The following is a 22062-nucleotide window of genomic DNA, read 5'->3' as shown; positions in this document are numbered from 1 at the left end:
TGTCATTTAAAAGCTGCTTCCACCATCAGAAAAAAAAAAAAATGGTTGAAAAAGCTTTTTGGCGGCGTGGTTAATATATAATTTTCCATCTCCATCCCCGGTGCAGAGGCAGCGTCCGGCTCTACGCCGTTCCCCAGCCCCTCTCCACATGAATCACCGAATTGCGGCATCCGCTGCCGGGAGCCCGGGCGAGTCCGTCTGCACCGGGGCTTCTCCGGGAACAGATGGCTCTGGAGAGTGCTGACCTCAGCGCTTTGGCTGGGCACAGGCCCCTGCCCCTGCCCTCCCTCCCCTCGCCGCTTGCTCTCCCGGGCACATCTCCCACCTCCCGTGCTCTTCTCTCCCCATCCATCCCCAGGATGGTGAATAGGTTGGGATGAGGGTTACCAACCTCTGGAGTCACTGGAGCAGGTTGCCAGCCCCGCTGTGCCCAGGGAACCGTTCCCTCCTGGCACAACATCACCCTTTCTCCAAAAGGATCCCAAGTGCATCCTTGGCTCCAAACCCACCAGACCTGGTGGTTTCTACTCAACCCAGCCTTCCCGGGGCTCTGCACTCCCCAAAGTCCTGCCCGTGGTGGGAGGGCTGTGCTGGGGCAGGCAGCAGGGCCACAGGGGTCCTGCGGGGGCTGCAGGATGGCTGCACGAGGCCACCTTTGCTTGGGGTGAATTTCTTTGGAAATCGGGGCTGCGCGAGCCCATTTCCCGAGGCTGGGAGGGGAGCAGAGGTGAAGGAGATGTAAACTCCCAGCAGCTGCTTGGAGGAGCTATTTAGGGACACGACAGCAGCAAATAAAGTTGTTGGAGGGTGAGGGCTGGTTACGCCCCAGAAAGAAGCGATTTCCTCCCTTCCTGGGAAATTTCCATTTCCAACCTGCTGGCTTTGGCTGCCTCATCCCCAACCTGCGGGGCAGCCCAGCAGGCACACGCCGCCCCAGGAGGAGGAATTATCCCCGCGGGGGTGAAACCATCCCTGTTTATTTTAGCTCTCTTAATGGCAGTGAGGGTGGGACGGGGTGGCAGCGGAGCGGAGCTGTGCCAGATGGGTGCCCGTGTGTGCACCGGGCACAGCCCCATCCCCGTGGCCTCTCTCCCACCTTTCTCCTTGCTCTGCCTCAATGGCTTTTGTCACTGCTGGGGTCGGTGACACCAGCAGTGTGGGTACTTAAGCACCAAAGCCCTGAATACCCTCATGGGACAGAGCAGACAGGGGAGGTGGGCATGGTCCTGGGGGTGGCCCTGGGAGCCCCCATGGGAAGGCAGGACCACAGGAGAAAGGTGTTCTTCACCCTTATTTTCTTGGGACAGGGTGAGGTGAGTACTCAGGTGTAGGAATGGCTGGGCTCAGACCTTCTTGTTTTTCAGCCAGATTTTTGGGGAAGGGGGGGGTTTCAGCCAATAGATAGGTCTGTGATGGCTGCAGGTCCAGGGTGGGTGCAGGTCCAGGGCTAAACCTCTGGCCTGTGTCACAAGTGTCACCTGCAAGGCTTGGCTGTGGCAGGGAGAGCTGTGGGTACGGTGCTGTGTTTGCCCTGTCTGCTCTGCAATAAGGGGAAAAACCAGCTTGAGTCAGGTCTCTGGCCTGGCAGTGATGAGCTGTGCTGTCATTTAAAAGCTGCTTCCACCATCAGAAAAAAAAAAAAATGGTTGAAAAAGCTTTTTGGCGGCGTGGTTAATATATAATTTTCCATCTCCATCCCCGGTGCAGAGGCAGCGTCCGGCTCTACGCCGTTCCCCAGCCCCTCTCCACATGAATCACCGAATTGCGGCATCCGCTGCCGGGAGCCCGGGCGAGTCCGTCTGCACCGGGGCTTCTCCGGGAACAGATGGCTCTGGAGAGTGCTGACCTCAGCGCTTTGGCTGGGCACAGGCCCCTGCCCCTGCCCTCCCTCCCCTCGCCGCTTGCTCTCCCGGGCACATCTCCCACCTCCCGTGCTCTTCTCTCCCCATCCATCCCCAGGATGGTGAATAGGTTGGGATGAGGGTTACCAACCTCTGGAGTCACTGGAGCAGGTTGCCAGCCCCGCTGTGCCCAGGGAACCGTTCCCTCCTGGCACAACATCACCCTTTCTCCAAAAGGATCCCAAGTGCATCCTTGGCTCCAAACCCACCAGACCTGGTGGTTTCTACTCAACCCAGCCTTCCCGGGGCTCTGCACTCCCCAAAGTCCTGCCCGTGGTGGGAGGGCTGTGCTGGGGCAGGCAGCAGGGCCACAGGGGTCCTGCGGGGGCTGCAGGATGGCTGCACGAGGCCACCTTTGCTTGGGGTGAATTTCTTTGGAAATCGGGGCTGCGCGAGCCCATTTCCCGAGGCTGGGAGGGGAGCAGAGGTGAAGGAGATGTAAACTCCCAGCAGCTGCTTGGAGGAGCTATTTAGGGACACGACAGCAGCAAATAAAGTTGTTGGAGGGTGAGGGCTGGTTACGCCCCAGAAAGAAGCGATTTCCTCCCTTCCTGGGAAATTTCCATTTCCAACCTGCTGGCTTTGGCTGCCTCATCCCCAACCTGCGGGGCAGCCCAGCAGGCACACGCCGCCCCAGGAGGAGGAATTATCCCCGCGGGGGTGAAACCATCCCTGTTTATTTTAGCTCTCTTAATGGCAGTGAGGGTGGGACGGGGTGGCAGCGGAGCGGAGCTGTGCCAGATGGGTGCCCGTGTGTGCACCGGGCACAGCCCCATCCCCGTGGCCTCTCTCCCACCTTTCTCCTTGCTCTGCCTCAATGGCTTTTGTCACTGCTGGGGTCGGTGACACCAGCAGTGTGGGTACTTAAGCACCAAAGCCCTGAATACCCTCATGGGACAGAGCAGACAGGGGAGGTGGGCATGGTCCTGGGGGTGGCCCTGGGAGCCCCCATGGGAAGGCAGGACCACAGGAGAAAGGTGTTCTTCACCCTTATTTTCTTGGGACAGGGTGAGGTGAGTACTCAGGTGTAGGAATGGCTGGGCTCAGACCTTCTTGTTTTTCAGCCAGATTTTTGGGGAAGGGGGGGGTTTCAGCCAATAGATAGGTCTGTGATGGCTGCAGGTCCAGGGTGGGTGCAGGTCCAGGGCTAAACCTCTGGCCTGTGTCACAAGTGTCACCTGCAAGGCTTGGCTGTGGCAGGGAGAGCTGTGGGTACGGTGCTGTGTTTGCCCTGTCTGACATCGGATGCCATTAGTGGGATGCAGCCACCAAGCAAGGCTTGGCTGTGGCAGGGAGAGCTGTGGGTACGGTGCTGTGTTTGCCCTGTCTGACATCGGATGCCATTAGTGGGATGCAGCAGCCACCACCCTGCCCTTCTGGGGCCAGCGCTGGCTTTGTGCTGGCAGGGCAAAGACCCAGGTCCTCTCCTCCCCAAAGTCCTGGTTTAGGATGCGCTCAGGTTAAAAAGTTTTGGCAGAGTTTCTCTCACAAATAAGAGGCTGACATTAGGGGCTTGCCCCGCAGAACTGGAGATATTTAAGACAGTGGCTTGAAGGGGGTGGATGCTGTGGGTGGGGGCTTGGGTGCAGGGCTGTGCTGGGAGTTGATGGGCTCCAATTGTCTCTGCAGGGCTTGGGGAGCCAGAACAGACAGGGCTGGAGTAGGATGCCCTGTGCTGGGCTTTACTCCAGTTTGGGACCCAGTGGGGTTGTGATGGGATGCAAGGAGCCTGTGTGGAGCCCAAGGTGCTTCTCCGGCACCAGCGCTGGCCTGGATGGCTTAGCACAGAGCTGGTCTGACACGGTCCTCCTGACATGGTCCTCCTGCATCCCCCTCACTCACCCACCCCAGGGTCTTCACTGCAGGAGGTGGCTGCACACCGAGGGTGGTTGGAGCACGGCACCTTGTGTTTATCAACCTGCTTTCAGAGCCTTCTGCAAGAAAAGATGCCAGAGAAAGGTAACGGGGTGATGGAGAAGCCATTTGAGCTCCCTCTTCTCCAGGCTGCACTGTGGGTGAGGGACCTGCTGGGACACTGAGGGTCCTGGGCTGCAGAACCACCCCAGTGGTGTGAAGGAGAAGGAAGAAGGCAGTTTCATGCCTGTTATTCCTACCCAGATTAGAAAGCTGGACAAAGAGGTCACAGCATCCCCAGAGAGGGTGGCACTGAGGGGATGGGGAAGCCAGAGGTTTCCCAACCAGGAGGAAAAATCCAGGTTGCACCATCTGGGGTTGTGGACTTCATCCTGGGGTGCCATTGGTGCTTCTGTTTCAACCCAGACCTTTGTGGCCATCAGGGCACTTTTTGGATGTAAAAAGGGCTTTTGTTGTTTAAATGCACAAATAAGTTATTTTGATGATTGCAGAGACCAGCTCCCATAAGCTGCATCGTGGCCCAGACCCACCAGCGGGGTTGAATTCGGAGAGTTGCTGCATTTTCCCCCCGAAAAAATGTTGTGAGTTTTACTTAAGACACTGAAGGACTTTGCCAGGAAAACCAAAGACCTGGAGCCAAGCTCTGGGTGCAGCCACTCATTCTGCAGCCTGAACTGAGAGCCACTGGCCAGGGCTTTAGCTGGGTTTGACTCCCACAGGAGAGGAGACACGGCTGGGATGGGCTGGGCATGTGTGTCACCACGGGTCCTTGCCCTCTGCTGCTTGTCCCCGCTGCAGACACCCTCCAGCTGTGCCCAGCTGTGCCCCAGACCTAGGTTTGTCTGTCTATCCCATGTATGGGGTTTGGGCTGTGATGGGGCTTAAATGTCCCACGGGGTGGAGATGCTGGAGGGTTGTGGGTGTGATGGAGACGCCAGGTATTGCTCCAGGGTGCCTGGGGTACCCCAGGGTGCCTGTTGACCTCCTCATCCCACCTGCATGCTGGCAGCTCTGCTGGGAAGCATTTTCCCCACAAAATATTACTGGGGCTGAAATAGGTGGGAATAAAGACCCCCCTGAAGGATACAACCCAGGGAGCAGCAGGTCCCGGGAGGGGTAAATGAGGCCCCTGAGCTGCCAGGGCTGGAGGGGGGGACACTAAGGGCACAAAAGTGGCTCAGAGTTTCTGCACCAGCCCCAAGGGACCAGGTTCCCCAAAAGCTGGTCCCCCCAGCCCTGGTCCCACTGAGCATGAAGCTGATGGAAGGGGTTAAATGCAGCTGCTGCAGCTTTCAGTGTTAAACCCAAGAGACATCCTTTTGTTGCCCCGGGAAAAGGATTGGGAAAAGGATTGGGAAAAGGATTTGGACATGGAGGACCTGTTGCTAACCCTTACATCTCCTCTCCTTAGGCAAGAGAGGGGCAGTGCTGCCAGAATGAGGCTGGGGGAGCCGAATGTGGCCAGCAGGTTGCAGAGAGAGGGGTGCAAGGTGGCCCATCACCCCGAGCCTCCTGAGTGCTCCTGCAGAGAGAGAGGGTGCTGCTTTTACAGCTGCTAAAATGAAGCCCAAAAATGCATTTTTCCCTTTCCTCCGTTTTTTTGGGGTTTTTTTAGGGCATCTTTTGCAATCCCAAAGTGCCCCGAGGGCATCCACAGTACCCAGGCAGTAGGTGGCCTGGCTGCCTTGGGGCCAGGGGATGGTTTGGGGAGGTCCTGCAGCTCACAGCGAACCACAGGCAGCAGCTTTTTGGGCAGGTTGAAACCTCTCTGGAAACGGCCTTTCCAGGCCCCAGCAGCCACAGGGATGCTGTTGCAGGTGGCTGTGGTGCCAGGTTGGAGTGGTAGCCACCCGACAGCCCTAAATGCCTTGCTTTTGGGTGGCCGTGTCCCCATGCCAGCCATCTGCAGCTGGGGAAGGCAGGCAGGCAGCGCCTGGGCACGGGTGCTGCTGGCACCCCGCAGCAGCAGAGGTGAGCAGATGCTCTCAGGGTGATTCTCGGTGTTTTGGTGGCTCCGAGAGGGGGTTTTGGAGGAGATTTTGGAGCAGCTGCCCCCGTGGCAGAGCCTGAATTGTGTTGTGGCCCCTGCCAGGCGCCGTGGTCCCTCCGGTGCTGCAGAGCACAGGCTGGTTTTGGGACAGACTGGGCACCCAGCCAGGGGCAATGGGACCCCAGCAGGGGCCTTGTGCATCTCTCCCCCCTTCCCTTGCTGGGTGTCCCCCCTCTCGCCCCCCCCAGTCTGGCTTGCTCTAAACCAGTGCTGTGGGATCAGCTGATGCTTTAATACTGGCCCTGGTGACAGCTGGAGGAGGATGCTGCCTGCGGGGGCTTTGCTCCGTGTCACCCCCCTCCTCCCCGTGACCGACGGGGACCCGGGGGACCCTGTGCCATCCGAGGGGGGGTGCACCAGGGGTGGGCAGCCGGCCAGCCCCCACCAGTCCAGTTAAAAACGGGTTGGAAAGGTGTTTGAAGGGTAGTGAGTCCAACCGCAGCCGCTTGCAGCCCCTCCAGCTCTTCTGGGGCTGGGGAGCGGGCAGTGCCCCCGGGGAGGAGGCGAGGGGGGGGGATTGTAAGGACTGTGCCATTTTGCGGTGGGTTTTCCCTCTTGGGGAAGGGGTCGAAGGAAGGTGTGGGGGGGGAAGAAGAGGGGGTCTTGCTCCCTGCCCTCCCCAGCGGCGGGGCCGGCCACGGGTGCAAGGGGAGGCGGGCAGGATTCGGTAGGGGAGAGCTGCCCGCCTCCATCTCCCCCCTCCTCCTCCTCCTCCTCCTCCCTCCCCGGGGCTGGCGGCCAGCCCCGAAGTTGCGGCGAGGCGGGAGGACACACGTCCTGTCCTTCCACCGCCCCCGTACCTCCAGCCAGCCCCGCAGCCCTCCCCAGCGCCGCCGAGCTCCGTCCCGCCCGGGCAGCCCCCCCTCCGGTCCCGGTGCGGGGTTTGCGGGGAGGGAAGCGGGGGGCGGGGGGAGATGGCTACCGGGGCCCGGCGGCCACCGAGACACCTGCTGCCACCGGGCCCCCCCCCGTGCACACCCGCTCCGCTCCCGCTCCCTCCTTCCCCCGCTCCCGTCCCTGCCTCCAGCCGCCGCTGCAGAGCCGCCACCGCCGCCTCCAAGGACGAGCCGGGACCGACGGCGGCCGCTGGACCCCCCCACCGGCCGCTACGGGGACCGATCCCGCCCCCGGAGGTTATCCCGGAGGAGGAGAGGGCTGGGAAGAGCCAAACCCCCGGTGGGACGAGCAGCCCCGCCGGAACCGCGGGGCATGTAGGCACCGAGCAGCGGCGGTCCCGTAAGTACCGGCCGGGCTGGGGGGCAGCCGGGCACCCGACGGGCTCTGCCGCCGCCCCGGCACCGCCGCCAGGAACTTTTAGGGGTGGGGTGGGGGTTTTTGGGAGGGTTGAGGGGTTGCCCTGACCATTTCCCTCTGCCCCAGCATCCCTCCCGCATCCCCGTCCTCGAGAGCTCTCTGGAAGAGCCAAACCCCCGGTGGGACGAGCAGCCCCGCCGGAACCGCGGGGCATGTAGGCACCGAGCAGCGGCGGTCCCGTAAGTACCGGCCGGGCTGGGGGGCAGCCGGGCACCCGACGGGCTCTGCCGCCGCCCCGGCACCGCCGCCAGGAACTTTTAGGGATGGGGTGGGGGTTTTTTGGGGGGTTGAGGGGTTGCCCTGACCATTTCCCTCTGCCCCAGCATCCCTCCCGCATCCCCATCCCCGAGAGCTCCCCGTCCCGAGCAGGGGAAGGGAAGGAGCCTTCATTTGGGGCAACTGCGATGGGGGGTTTCTTTGGAGGGGGGGTGAGAGGCAGGAAAAAGAGAGGAGCCCTCCCTGGGTGCCACCAGCCCTGTCTCCCCCCCTGCCACCTTGCGTAACCCAGCGGCAGGCAGGACACTTGGCGTTTATTTTTGGTTAATCCATATTCGACCTTTTTAAGCTGGTTTTGGTGCGTACGTGTGCACGGCCCTCACTATCACCCCGGCCTGCAGCCCCCTGGCCCGCAACTGTTGCTGCCGGAGGTGCAGACAAGGGACAGGAGGGTGAGGAGGAAGAGGAGGGTGAGGAGGAAGAGGAGGGTGATGCTGAGTGGTGGCAGATGAAGGTTGAAAGGAGACGGTGCTCGCTGGGGGCTGCCAGTGCGTCTCTCCCGAGTCATCCCCCTGTGTAGGGACAGGGATGGTGACGAGTTGATTTTAGGGAGGTTTTGCTGTTTTTTCTGGGGGGCTCTGTTGAGGTCTCCTTTTTCCACAAGGATGTCCCCCACCTGGGCAATGACAAGCTCTGGCACAACCCGGTGTCCTCCCCAGTGCCCCCCGTCCTCCCCACATGGCTCCCACCAGGTTCAGGTTTGCTCTGTCCTTTCCATCATTTCCCCTTCCCTGGTGCAGGCTGTTCCTTCCCTGTGGTTTTGGGCTCGCAGACTTTTTTTTGGGAGGGTAAGGTTTCTCTTTCTTGAGCGATATTTTGCATTTTGGGATTTTATTTCTCCCTTTCCCGAGGTCAAAATATCTGCATGAGCTCTACCCGTCTTGAAGCAGGGGAGGGAGGGATGGAGAGAGGGCAAAAAGGAGGTTTAAAATTAGGAGCAAACTTTCCCTGTTGCATTAAAATGACATTTCAGGAGGTGGAGGGAGGTAAGGGCTCAATCGGTGCCTTTAGCAGGAGGTTTCTGTGAGTGTTTGGTTGATCAGGTGAAACTGTGCCTCGGAAAGGGGTTAACCTGCTCCAAACTGCCCCAAAGCAACAAAAAACAAGTGCCAAAGTCACTGAGCAGCTCCATGGGAGCCCTCTGGTCCCCGGGGAGGTGGCATTGCCCTGCCTGGGCTCCCAGCTGGGGCCACCTTCCTCCTGCTCCAGCCGGGCCACCAGCTTTTTGCCTGGCTAGAAGACCTCCTTTTGGGAAAGCGTTTTCCCAAATGAGCAATTCCGCAGTGCGTCCTACGAGAGGTTGAAAAATGTGGATTTTTTTTTTTTTTTAAGTCCGTGGGGGCTTTGCTGTGTTGTGCCGAGCAGCCCCGGCTCTGGAAGCAGTGCAGGGATGGGTTTGGGTCCTCCTCTGCCTCCACCACTTCCCTGCAATTTTCCTTCCCCACCCTTATCCCCCCCCCCTCCAAAATCCGCATTTTCCCGCACCCCTCTAGCTCACTCCTAGAAAAAAACCCAGGCTGGAAGCGCACAGAGTCGGCTGGGCTGGAGGTCCTGGCCGCTCTTCGCATCCCAAATCCGGCCATTTTGGAGCAGCCCTGGCTCCGACCCACGCACGGAGCCCCTGCCAGCCACGGGCTCGCTGGCCCTGACCCCTCCGTCCTCCTCCGCAGCCACCAAGGGCTGCGACAAGCGCCTTGGCTCTGGTGGGCAGCGCTGGATTCCTGGGAAGGATGGAAATACATTCCCCAATTTCTCTCGGCAATGGCCGACCGCTGTGGTGTGCCCATGCCCACCTCCTCCTTCTGCCATTGCCCTCACCCTCCGGCTGTGAGGGACGGGGATGCTTTCCACCACTCCAGTGGGAAACCAGTTTGCCCCAACCCGCTCCCAACTGCAGTCGGTGGTGGAGCAGCCCCTTTGGAAGCAGCACTTGGTGTCACCAGAGGGTTTTGCTGGCCCGTGCTTGGATCACTCGGTGCGACAAAAGGCTTCGAAGAGCTGGGTTGAGGAAGAGGATGATAAGGGCCCGGGATGGGTGAGGTGCCAGGGCTGGTGTGAGCAAACCCGATCAGTCACCAACGAGGGCCCGGAGTATATTTAAACGTCCTTGAGGAGGGCTTAGACGGGCAGAGCTGCTGGGAGAGAGGCTCTGTTTGTTTTGGGTGGCGCGTTGCTCCCCTTCCTCTCCGCTCGGGTAGCTGATGCCGGATTCCCGATGAATTATTTATCACGGGACTAAAAATACTCGGGAATTCGCAGTGAGGAGCGGGTGGCGCGGGCTGCCCTGCCACCGGGCTGGCCGTGCCGGAGCATGGGACGCTGCCAGCATGGCATGACTCACCCGCCACCCTCTCCGGCCAAGGAGCCCCGGCTGTGGCCATCGGCGTGGCGTCGTGGCTCCTGCAGCCCGGCCGGCTGCCGTGCGGGGTGGTGGTGGTGGGGATGCAGCCGGACAGGGATGGTGGGTGCTTGGGGTGGATGATCTCCTGCCAAAATCCATCTGGCTGAGAGAGATGCTGCCCGGTGAGTGTCGGTGCCCCGTTGCCTGCCCAAGCCCTGCTGGGGGTGCGGGAGCGGGATGTGGGGCTTGTGTCCCCATCTCTCTGGAGGGGACAGCCCTGGTGCTCAAATCTGTGCTATGCAGTCTTGCAGGGTGTCCAACATGGCAGTTGTTGGGTTTATTTCCTGCGTTTTCAGTCCAACATACTGGCAGCGCTGAGGGGTCATCCATCACTGCGGCACGGAGGGGTGTTGGGGTGCAGGTCCCCAGGGCAGCCCAGACCCCAAAACCATCCGGGACTCAGCGAGGGGCTCCTCCGGCCGTGCCGAGGACATGTTAAGCAACAGCAGCTTTTAATTGCAAGTGACGTTTCTGAGCACCAGCTGGCATCTTGCTGCATGGAGCGACGCTGGCGTGTGGCCGGTGCCACCGCAGAGACCTGCTTGTCCCCCTCCCCACTGCCTGGTGTGTGGCACCGGGGTGATGGCCCTGGGGGCAACGGGGCTTGGAGGGGCTCAGATGCCCCAGACAGTGGGTCTTGCCACGGTTTGGTTTTGCTGGTGGGCTCTGAGGATGGGGTAAGCTCCAGCTCGGGGGTGCATTGCCATGGGCAGGGGCATGTGCCCCCTACCACCCCCCACCCCCTCAAGGGACTGTCACCCTGCAGGGCATCTGCAGTCAGTGGGAGATTGGGGATGTGTTGGGGGGACATGCCCAAAACCACCCCCCCACACAGAGCCTGGCTTTGGGGTGCAGGTGGCAGAGACACAGCGCGGTGGGTGTCCCAGTTGGGTGGGTGACACCAGCAGGGGAATGTGCAATGGGGGGGTTAAGGTGAGAAGGTGGGGGGGGAGCTGAAGGATGGTGTCTGGGGGAGAAACTTGGAGATAAGGGGCCAGGCGGGTGCTTTGGTTGGGATTTGGGAAGCAGCAGCAAGGTGGCTGGGGCAGGGTGAGGGGACAGGCTGGGGACCAGCTGCTCTGGTGACCGTGTGGTTTGCAAAATCCCAACATGGGGGGTTGCAGAGCTAAACCCTCCCTCAAGGACAAAGGCTCTAAATGTTGAGGGTGGCTGTCAGCTCTGGAGAGAGGCTGCTGTCCCTGTCCCTGGTTGCAGGGACAATAAGGAGCATTGTAGCAGCAACGGTTTTTGGAGGGGGTGGAGGGGCAGAATGGGGCTGGGAGGAGAATGGTGATGGTGGGATGGAGATGGAGTAATGGAGGGAAGGGGGGAGCCGGCTGAGAATGGTTAGTGTTTGGTGTGGCTGGGCAGAAGGGACATGGCACTGGGGTGGTGGGTACAACCCTGTGGTCATGTCCAGCTTCCAAAGGATGAGGGTCCCCATCTCCCCCTGGGGTCAACCTGCCCTGGTGATGCCCTGGGGTGGTGGGTACAGCCCTGTGGTCATGTCCAGCTTCCAAAGGATGAGGGTCCTCATCTCCCCCTGGGGTCAACCCACCCTGGTGCTGCCCTGGGGTGGTGGGGAGGGATGGGGGGTCCTGGTGGGTGTTCAGATTCGAGGGGTTGTGTCCCGTCCTGGCAGGGACGCGGCGGTGGACATGGGCAGAGCGCCGGCGCACGCTCTGCTATTGTCGATGGTGCTGGGCTGCTCGGCTGCCTTCACGGACCTCCTGCTGCCGGGCCCCGAGGAACCGGTGGTCAACGTGGCCGTGGTGTTTGGGGGCACGTCCTACCCGCTGCACATCCGCTCCCGCCTGAGTCCCCAGAGCTTCCTGGACATGCCCCTGGAGATCCACCCCATCACAGTCGTCGTCAACAACACCAACCCCAGCACCCTCCTCACCCAGATCTGCGACATCCTCGCCACCCACAAGATCCACGGCATCGTCTTCGAGGACAACGTCGGCACGGAAGCTGTGGCCCAGATCCTTGACTTCATCTCCTCCCAGACCCAGGTCCCCGTCATCAGCATCAGCGGGGGGTCTGCCGTGGTCCTGACCCCAAAGGTGAGGCGTTCTCTGGGGGTTATTTCCAGGGGTGGTGGGAGAAAATAGGAGTTGTTAGAGATGGGCAGAGGTGGGATGTGAAGTGCTGGAAGGCAGAGGAGCTGTTCAGCTGCAGAGCAGGGGCTCGTGGTCAGGAATAGGCAGTGGCCATGGCAGTGTGGCCAGCTGGAGTGGTGGGACGTGGGAGAGGACTTCAGAGAGGGGTCCTTGTCAGTGGGATATGGCAGGGGACTTCAGTGCCCCATGGAGGGACCTTCCCTGGTGTCCTGCTGCCCGTCACCTCCAGTCTGTGCCCACTATGGGATGCCAGGGTCATGGCACTGCCAGGGCAGTGGCAGGGTTGGCACGTCCCCATCCTCCTCCTTCCATGCCTACTGTGGCTGGATGCAGCCCTGAAATGGCCGGGCAGGCAGCATGGAGAGACCTCACTCGGCTGCAGCAGCAGTCATCTCAAGTGCACCATGGGCTCAAACAGGATTTTTGGCTTCTCTGCTCCTCTCCAGCGTCAGACGCTGTCACTGTCACTGTCATTGTCACCTGCCTGCCGGGAAGTGCTGGTGGCAAGGAGAGCTGGAGCTGGGCTGGAGGGTGCTGGGTGGGCAGCGATGGGCTGATGAGATGCTCCCATCCCTGCCAGGGAGGAGATTTGGATTATCTCCTCCTGGCTGCTCGTCTCACCTTCCCCAGCCTGGGCACTGGAGGGGAGCCTGGCTCCTTCCCACGGCAGCATCAGCAGTGGAGACCCTGCCTCTCCTTGGGGCACTGCTTTCGTGCCGTGGCTGCTCAGAGGTTTTGGGGTCTAAACCCTCTGGATGCCCTGCCCACACCAACTGGTGCTCCTGGGACCACTGTGAGCTGCTGCTTGCTGTGGGTGGGTGGCAGTGGGTGCGGTGGGTGCAGAGGGCTCAGCTGGAGCCCCAAATGACTAAAAAATAGCCGTGGCTTTGCTGTGGTCTGGGTGTTTCTCTGCAGCCAGGGTTGGGTACTGTTGAGGTGGTGGTGGGACCTATGTGAAGGTTCAGCGTCCTCCTCCTGTGGGTTCAAGGGCTCCAACAGTATGTCTCTGGCCAGACCATTGGCCTTGTGGGATATGTGAAGGTTCAGCGTCCTCCTCCTGTGGGTTCAAGGGCTCCAACAGTATGTCTCTGGCCAGACCATTGGCCTCGTGGCAAAAACTGTTTCTCTGGAGGTGGAGGGGGTCTGGGTGGCAAAATGCCTCTGCCTGCACATGACCTTCTGCAAATGCCATTCGCTGAATCATTTAAGACAGAATCAGATCAATTAAGATTTGCTAATGAGAGGCCAGATGGCCGGGGAGTTGGGGTGGGAGGGAAGGAGCCACACGGGCTCCGGCAGCAGGTAGCAGGTCGGAGCTGGGATGGGCATCACTTGCCCGGCAGAGCTCTTGCTCCCCTCCCTTTCCTGGCTTAAGGAGAAATTATTGGTCTACTTTGGAAAGCACTGGATGAAATTTTGGTCAACGAGCTGAGAAATGGAGGAGAGGCCGTAGGGCCTGACCCTTTGTGTGGGTTGAGGTTCTTCAGAGACCACCAGTGGATCAGTCCCATTTTGGGTGTCTCCAGCTCATGGGCCACACCAGTTCATGGCTCCTTCGAACCCTTCGTGGTGGTAAATCCAAGGTGACTTGCACAGAAGACTTGGAGCATGGTGCTGGAGCAGCTCCTGACCCCTTCTCCTCCCACAGGAGCCTGGATCAGCTTTCCTGCAGTTGGGCGTCTCCATCGAGCAGCAAATCCAGGTGATTTTCAAGGTGCTGGAGGAATACGACTGGGGCTCCTTCGCCGTCATCACCAGCCTCTACCCAGGCTACAATATCTTCTTGGACGTCATCCGCTCCTTCACGGACGCCAGCTACTTTGGCTGGGAGCTGCAGGAGGTGCTCACCTTTGAGATGAGCCAGGAGCGGAGCAGCTCCAGGACGCAGCGGCTCCTGCGGCAGATCGATGCCCAGGTCCTCATTGTCTACTGCTCGAGGGAGGAAGCCGAGTTTCTCTTTTCCATGGCAGAGCAAGCCGGCCTTGTGGGGCCGGGATACGTCTGGATTGTGCCCAGCCTGACAGTGGGCAACATGGAGGTGCCACCTGCCTCCTTCCCCGTCGGCCTCATCAGCGTGGTGACGGAGAGCTGGAAGCTGAGCCTGAGGCAGAAGGTGCGGGATGGGGTGGCCATCATCGCCATGGGAGCAGCCAGCTTCTTCCAGGCCCACGGCTACCTCCCGGAGGTAGGACGGGACTGCTGGGCCCCTGCCAAGGTCACTGCTGCCAACACCAGCTTCTACCGGTGAGGCTTGGGGACCCACTGGGATGGGTGTGAAATGGGGGGAATGGGGGAATGGAGAGGATGGAGTTGGCAGGCAGGGGGGGATGGTGTTTGCTGTGGGCTGCAGATGGTGGTCTGTGCCTCTTGACTGGGTTTCTCCTGAAGCATGTCCCCAGAGCAGCTCTTGCCATGCTTCTCTGTGACTCAGGACCCACAAGGACCTCAGAGGGGGGCTGCTTTGCAGTGCAGACGTGGCACCTCAGGACTGCAGGGGGTGCATTCCCCACCCTGCAGTGGTCCATGCTTGGTGCTTCCTTGCTGCCAGGGCTTTCTCCAGCTCCCTGCTTCCCCTTGCATAGTGGCTAAAGCTGGTCCCCAGCTCTGTGGGATGTGTGGCAGCCCAGCTGGATTCTGAGGAGGAGGAGGAGGGCTGTACGGGGCTGGGCTGCATGGCCAGGGGCTCACAGGTGCTGTGTCCCACCAGGCACCTCCTCAACGTGACGTGGGAGCACAGGGACTTCTCCTTCAATGAAGGCGGCTACCTGGTCAGGCCCACCATGGTGGTGATCTCACTCAACCAGCATCGGCTCTGGGAGATGGTAGGACCCCCAGACCTCCCCCGGGACAGGCATGCTGGGGAGGTGGCTGGGTAGGGTGAGCCTGGGGCTATACACGTGCTGGGGTCCCATCTTGGGGCAGGTTGTCCCATGCAAAGCCCTTGGCTGGTACCAAAGGTACCCATGTTGGTGTGGTGGGTCTTCACCAAGGCTCTGCCAAGAACTGGTTTTTTTTTTTCCCTGCAGTTTGGCTGAAAAGTTCCAAAAGAGGCAAAAGTGCAGGTGCCCACCTCTGGGGAATGGTAGCCAAACACCCAGACCTGAAATGAGCTGTGTGGAGGCATTTTATTTCCAGTTTTAAAGCATTTTGGGTGAAGTTTGGCTAGGTTTGTGATCACTTAAGCTGGGTACTTGGGATCCTGGAGGAAACACCTTGCCCTGTGGTCAGCGGGTGCATGGGGAAGGGGATGCTGAGATGGAGCTCACCATGGCTGAGCTCCAGCCTAACGATGTTCTGGGAGAAATGAGCCCCAAAGGCATGGGGAGGATGAACGTGGGACCCTGTGTGACCCCCAGAGCCCCTCACTGGGGTGACAGCATGCTTTCTCTTGGGGGCAGGTGGGCAAGTGGGAGAAGGGCATCATCCACATGAAGTACCCGGTGTGGCCCCGCTACGGCTCCTTCCTGCAGCCCGTGGCTGATAACCGCCACCTGACGGTGGCCACACTGGAGGAGAGACCCTTCGTCATCGTGGAGAACACGGACCCCAGCACTGGGGTCTGCGTGCGCAACACCGTGCCCTGCCGCAAGCAAACCAACTCCTCCCAGAGGTGAGCAGTGAGGATGGAGCTCGGCAACTGTGGTCACCGCTCCCCATGCTCATGGTGTCCCAGAGGCACTGGGGTAGCTCAGAGAACCTTTGGTTGGACCAACCCATTTTTTCTGGTATGGTTTCAGTGGCGATGGCCTCGTGGACCCCTACACCAAACTGTGCTGCAAGGGCTTCTGCATCGACATCCTGAAGAAGCTGGCCAAGGCGGTGAAGTTCTCCTATGACCTCTACCTGGTGACCAATGGCAAACATGGCAAGATCGTCCGTGGGGTCTGGAACGGCATGATTGGTGAGGTAGGGGTGGGCATGCCTTGGCATGGGGCTTCCCTGCAGAGACAGGATCGGGGGTGTCTGTGGTGGGACTCGTCCCTGGGCAGGGGACAGCTTGGCACAAGGAGCGGGGAGGTGTAATTGTAAATCATGGTGCTTATGGACCAGGTTTGGTGGAGGAGAACAAGCAGGGAAATCAGCTGAATGTTTATGAACCCACAGCTGCTGTGTTGGTGTCACTGGTCATTTAAGAAGCTAATATTACAAAGAAAAGACATAAGTTAAGGTTGGAAATGCAGGAGATGGAGAAATGTGTGGGGAAGTGGTCTGGGCCCCTCTGCCCATCCACTTGCCCATGCCAAGATCATCTACCCCTTCCCCAGGTGTACTACAAGCGGGCAGACATGGCCATCGGCTCCCTCACCATCAACGAGGAGCGCTCTGAGATCGTGGATTTCTCCGTCCCCTTCGTGGAGACGGGCATCAGCGTCATGGTGGCCAGGAGCAACGGCACCGTTTCCCCCTCCGCCTTCCTGGGTGAGCCATGTGTCCCTCCGTCCGGCTGGAGGCTCATCCCGTGCCTCTGACAAATGAGAATTAGAAATATTATTCAGTTTTAATAACTTTTAAGAAAAAAAAAAAAGCCTAAGTAATAAGGGAAGGAGATTTTGCTGCCAGCTTTGGAGCTTCCTCCTCACCTCGGCTAAATAATCCTTTTATTATGGAGAGGGAGGTTGGGATCGGTGGGTTCCTCCTCTTCATTACTCGTGTAGAGGAGGGAGGACGTGGGGCGAGACAAGGTGGGGATTTGTCAGCTCTGAGCTCTGCTCTGGGGACCCCTTCTCTGCCACCGTCACCAGAGCCTGTGGATGAGCCGGTGGTAGGAAACCGCCGGTGCTAAAAGTTTGATTTAATGAGTTTGAAAAAAGCAAAGCTGCAGCCCAGGAACGGGAGGAGACTGGCCAAGGTCGTCACGAAATTCAGCCTGAGAGCTCGAGCAGGGCTGGAGGCTCTCGGCAAGGGCACAGCGACGATGTCCCAGCTTGGCTGGAGCTGGGCTCATGTGCAGGGAGGATGCGGGTGCCAGGGATGCCGTGGGGTGGGGGGACATCACCAGCCTGGGCATCTCTTCCCTCTCCTGTCCCCCCACCGTGCTGTGGGACCTGACTTATCCCCAAAGCGGGGGGTCACCTTCACCAGTCCTGGGGACCGTCGGAGCATCCTGCCCCAGTTTGTCAGGGCTGGGGTCTGTGGTCCCCTCACCTCCTGCCTCCCGCGCTAATGAGCCGCATCCCCATCAGGGGAGGCCTCTCCTCCCTGACAGCGAAGGACGCGCTGACAAATGGACCTCGGCGGCCGCATGTTGAGGGCTCAGATGCATCCCCACTGCTCCTGCAGCCCTGTCCCAGCTCATCCCAGGCAGGCGGGGGCTCATCGCCCACCCCCAGATCCCAGGGGCTCTCCCAGAGGCTGAGTGGGACCAGGGGGGCTGGTCCCTGTGCCTGCTACCAGAGCCATCACGGGGGACAACCCCAGATCCCATGGGAAATGCTCCTGCTGATGACCCTGGAGATGGGCAGCATCTCATTATCATCTCCCTGATGATAAAAGTCTAATTTTCTGTTCAGGCAGGGGACCACGGCTGCAGCCCCCATCTCGCAGAATCCCCCTTCCCTCCCGATTCCCTGTGGCTCTGCTTGGCCACGTTGCTGCCAGCCCCTGTCTCCTCTCTGAAGAGGGGGAACATTCAAGAGGATGAGCTCTGTCCATCGGGGAGGGCTCCCGGGGGTCCCCAGGGGTCCGTGAGGTATCCCAGGGGGCTGACAGTGTCCCACTTACCTTGCAGAGCCCTATAGCCCGGCCGTCTGGGTCATGATGTTTGTGATGTGCCTCACCGTGGTGGCCATCACCGTCTTCATCTTCGAGTATTTCAGCCCCGTTGGCTACAACCAGAACCTCACCAGCGGCAAGAGTGAGTTGGGGAAGGTGGGACCTTGGTGGGGGGGGAGGAACACGTCCCTGGCCAGGCTGATGGCTGTCTCCTCTGTCCCCTGTCCCCGCAGGGCCAGGAGGTCCCACCTTCACCATCGGCAAGTCAGTGTGGCTGCTGTGGGCCCTGGTCTTCAACAACTCGGTGCCCATCGAGAACCCCAAGGGCACCACCAGCAAGATCATGGTGCTCATCTGGGCCTTCTTCGCCGTCATCTTCCTCGCCAGCTACACTGCCAACCTGGCCGCCTTCATGATCCAGGAGCAGTACATCGACACCGTGTCGGGGCTGAGCGACAGGAAGGTGGGGCTGACAATTGGGCTGGGATCCCTAAAAAAATAAATAATCATCTTTTTTTTTTGGGGTGGGGAGAAGTCCCCAAGTGTCACTGGGCATGGGTGGGTGGATGTGGGGCTGTGGGGAGGGGGAATATGCTAAGGGACATGCTGGGGACGTGGTAGGGACGTGACAGAAAGGTGGACACCATGTGATGCCACTCCCTGGGGCTCCCCAGTTCCAGAAGCCGCAGGAGCAGTACCCCCCCTTCCGCTTCGGCACTGTCCCCAACGGCAGCACTGAGAGGAACATCCGCAGCAACTACCCCGACATGCACACCCACATGGTGAAGTACAACCAGCGCTCCGTGGAGGACGCCCTCACCAGCCTCAAAATGGGGTACGGCTCCCTCAGATGAACTCCACCTCCCTGGGATGGGGTCCAGTGCCTCCCAGATGGGGTTGGGGTTCCTCAACTGGGGTGCAGTTCCCCCCCCTACAAGTGAGATACGGGCTCCCTGGGCTGGGTACAGCTCTCCCAGATGGGGTATGGCTCTGTGTGGCTTCCTTGCATGGTGTGTGGGCCCTCCCAAATGGGGTACAACCCCCTGCAGATGGGTTACAGTTTCACACAGGTCCCTTTAAAGGGGATGCAGCCCCCTCGGTCGGGGTATGGCTCCCCCAGATAGGATGCAGCCCCCCCCCCGGTTGGGTACTTCCCCCCTAAGTGGGGTTATAGCTCTCCAAGATGGGGCAGAGACCCCCCAGAGAGGACACACCTTCCTCCAGATGGTCTGAAGCTATCCAAAAGGGGTGGAGAGGTACAGCCCCCGCAAAAAAAGGGCTGCTGGCCCCACACCTCACCCTCCTTCCTGTTGGTGGGGCAGGAAACTGGACGCCTTCATCTATGACGCGGCGGTGCTCAACTACATGGCGGGCAAGGACGAGGGCTGCAAGCTGGTGACCATCGGCAGCGGGAAGGTGTTTGCCACCACGGGCTACGGCATCGCCCTGCAGAAGGACTCGCGTTGGAAGCGAGCCATCGACCTGGCCCTGCTCCAGTTCCTGGGAGATGGTGGGTGCCTGCACAAGCTTCTCGTTAACCCCGTCCCCATCCTCACCCCTACCCCTGCCTGGCAAATCATAGAATCACAGAATTGCCCAGGCTGGAAGGGACCTCCAAAGGTCATCTAGTCCAACCTCCCTGCAGTCAGCAGGGACACCCCCAACTAGACCAGGTTGCCCAGGGCCTCGTCGAGCCTCACCTTGAATGTCTCTTAGGAAGGGGCCTCAACCACCTCCCTGGGCAACCTGTTCCAGTGCTCCACCACCCTCCCAGTGAAGAACCCTCTCCTAATCTCCAGTCTAAATCTGTTCCCCTCCAGCTTGAAGCCATTGCCCCTTGTCCTGTCACTGCAGGCCTTTGTAAACAGGTTCTCCCCAGCCTTCCTGTAGGCTCCCTTCAGGTACTGGAAGGCCGCTATTAGGTCTCCCTGGAGCCTCCTCTTCTTCAGGCTGAACAACCCCAGCTCCCTCAGCCTGTTGGGACCCAGGGACCAGGGCTTTGGTCCCCAGATGCTGTGCAGCCTCCGTGGCTCCTCGCAGGATGCCACCGATGGGCTTCTCCACCAGCTGCTTTCACAGGCCATTAAATCCAGCAGCATCTCTCCAGCTGGGTGCTGGGGGTCACCCCCTCTGGGTTCCCTGCGGGTTGTAAAATCCCAGAGACGGCCACGCACAAAATCTGAGGGTCAGGAGGAGAAGCCTGGGAAGGGGATGGCTGGTTGGCACATGGGTGGGGGACAGAGAGAGGAGAGAGCCTTGGAGAAGGACAAGCGACTGGTGGGATGCTCAGGTCAAGGGCAGCAGCAAGGACTGAGATGAAAACAGCTCTGGGGGCTTGGGGGTGGCTTTCTCCTTGTCCAGTCACAGTGGAGTGGGCATGGGCAGGGCCAGTGCTGGGGGACATGATGCCTGGGGGGGGTCCATTTTCACCTCTGACACCTCCTGCCCCAGGTGAGACCCAGAAACTGGAGACAGTTTGGCTGTCAGGGATCTGCCAGAACGAGAAAAACGAGGTGATGAGCAGCAAGCTGGACATCGACAACATGGCTGGGGTTTTCTACATGCTGCTGGTGGCCATGGGCCTGAGCCTGCTGGTTTTTGCCTGGGAGCACCTTGTCTACTGGAAACTGCGTCACTCCGTCCCCAAATCCCACAAGCTTGACTTCCTCCTGGCCATCAGCAGGGTGAGTGACGCGGCTGGGGGCTATCGAGGGGCCCAAATGTTCTCCCATGGTGTTGTGGGGATGGGCAAGGCGTGGTGGGCATCGTCCCTTTGACTTGCACAGGAGGTCCTGGAGATGTTTGTGCTGATGTGAGTTCTTGGTTGGGGAGAAAAGGCAGGTTTTGGGGAAAGGGCTCAGCCCTGGTAATGACCCACATCTATATTAGCATCCTTGGGGAAAGGGGTGAGGGAGGATGGTGTCACCCACCCTGGAGGTGCTGGTGATGCTGGGGAGGGGACATCGATGCCGTTAAAACATCTCAGCCTCAGCAGCACCATCTTGATGTGGGTGCAGGACCCCAGAGACCCTGCTGATGGTGAGTCCCCCCCATTCCTTTTCTCGGCAGGGCATCTACAGCTGCTTCAGTGGGGTGCAGACCCTGGCGAGCCCCGGGCGGGCGCCCACCCCCGACGTGACAGCCAGCTCGGCCCAGGCCAACGTGCTGAAGATGCTGCAGGCGGCCAAGGAGATGGTCTCGACGGCCAGCGTGGGCGGCTCGCTGGAGCAGGCCACCCGCACCATCGAGGACTGGAGCAGCCACAGCGAGCGCCTCCAGACCACCTTCTCCCTGAGGACACCCCAGCTGGTGGTGCAGAACAGCACCGGGGCCCACCGGGGACCCTCCTACAGCACGGTCCCCACCGAGAGGCTGGGGAGAACCTACGCTCCCAAAGGTGCTCCCCTGGGGCTGCCGCTGCCCCAGCCCATCCCCGTGGACTCCCGGCTGCCCGGGGAGGACAAGTGGAGAGGGACAAACGAGCACGTCCCCCCCCGCCTCCTCCACCCCCTGAAGTTTCGGGGTGGCTGCGGGGGGGATGAAGCCCTCCCGGGTTTCCCCCACCTCCTGGTGAAGACCTCCCCGGGGGGGGATATCGGGGAGCAGGTACTGATGGGGAACCACATCGGGGCTCCCCTCCCGCCCCCCACGTCCCCCAGGGACCTCCCACCACCGGACATCTACCGGGAGCACAAGCGGCCGGCGGGACGGGGGGAGCGGCCGCAAAACACCCCCCAGCTCCCGGGGGACGGGGGACACGGGGGGTCGGGGACGCTGCCCCAGCTGCTGTCAGTGGGGGAGAAGAGGCGGGAGGCCAGCAGCCCCTTCCTGCCTCCATCCTGCCCTCGTGGAGCCTTCCCCAAAGCCACCAGGACTTGTAGAGCCGGGGTTGAGCCGGCCCGACCGGAGGCCACGGTGATGGAGCGGGAGAAGCCGAGCCGGCGGGGGAGCTCGGGCAGGGGACCGGGGGACCGGGGGGAGAAGCGGCGAGGCGGGGGGCTGCGACGCTGCGGTGCTGCCCGCCTGCCCGCCCGCACCGACGTGCCAGACCTCTTCCCCCAAGCTGAGGCCACTTACGGCTGTGGCCCACCGGGCGGCTGGTACCCCGCTCGCCCGTGGTCAGGCTGCCGTCCTACCGGGAGGCTTGCCGGCAAAACCCCCGTGCCACCGCGCCGGCGGCGTGCGCGCCCTACTACGCCTGCATGGACTCCTACACCAACCTGCCCCTCTACATGGGGCACCTCTCACGGGGGTCCCCGCCACCCCGTGAGCACCCCGGGGTGCCGGGGGGCTGTGGTCGGGGGCCGGGGCGGTGGGACAGCGGGTGCAGAGATTGCGGGAGGCGCGGGGAGCCGGCCTTGCTGCGGGCGGCGGGGACGGAGAGGAGGGACCCGCTGGTGGCCCGTGGGG

General features: G+C 60.8%; 1 protein-coding gene across 1 annotated transcript in view; it reads left to right on the top strand.

Annotated features, from left to right (window-relative positions):
- Positions 1 to 6864: 6864 nt before the first annotated feature.
- The window catches only part of GRIN2C (glutamate receptor, ionotropic, N-methyl D-aspartate 2C), a 15579-nt gene continuing 381 nt past the window's right edge, over positions 6865 to 22062 (top strand). The window contains exons 1-13 of the mRNA XM_014949952.1: positions 6865 to 7062; positions 11460 to 11883; positions 13589 to 14184; positions 14648 to 14762; positions 15339 to 15550; positions 15678 to 15846; positions 16206 to 16359; positions 17669 to 17794; positions 17886 to 18115; positions 18327 to 18487; positions 18975 to 19162; positions 20104 to 20336; positions 20722 to 21752. Coding sequence (XP_014805438.1) covers positions 11476 to 11883; positions 13589 to 14184; positions 14648 to 14762; positions 15339 to 15550; positions 15678 to 15846; positions 16206 to 16359; positions 17669 to 17794; positions 17886 to 18115; positions 18327 to 18487; positions 18975 to 19162; positions 20104 to 20336; positions 20722 to 21752 — 3623 coding nt within the window. The 5' untranslated portion in view covers positions 6865 to 7062; positions 11460 to 11475. The remainder of the gene's footprint in view (positions 7063 to 11459; positions 11884 to 13588; positions 14185 to 14647; positions 14763 to 15338; positions 15551 to 15677; positions 15847 to 16205; positions 16360 to 17668; positions 17795 to 17885; positions 18116 to 18326; positions 18488 to 18974; positions 19163 to 20103; positions 20337 to 20721; positions 21753 to 22062) is intronic.

Source organism: Calidris pugnax, unplaced genomic scaffold (genome assembly GCF_001431845.1).
Source record: "Calidris pugnax isolate Ruff unplaced genomic scaffold, ASM143184v1 scaffold9, whole genome shotgun sequence".
Lineage (NCBI taxonomy): Eukaryota > Metazoa > Chordata > Aves > Charadriiformes > Scolopacidae > Calidris > Calidris pugnax.
This window is presented reverse-complemented; position numbering and strand designations above follow the sequence as displayed.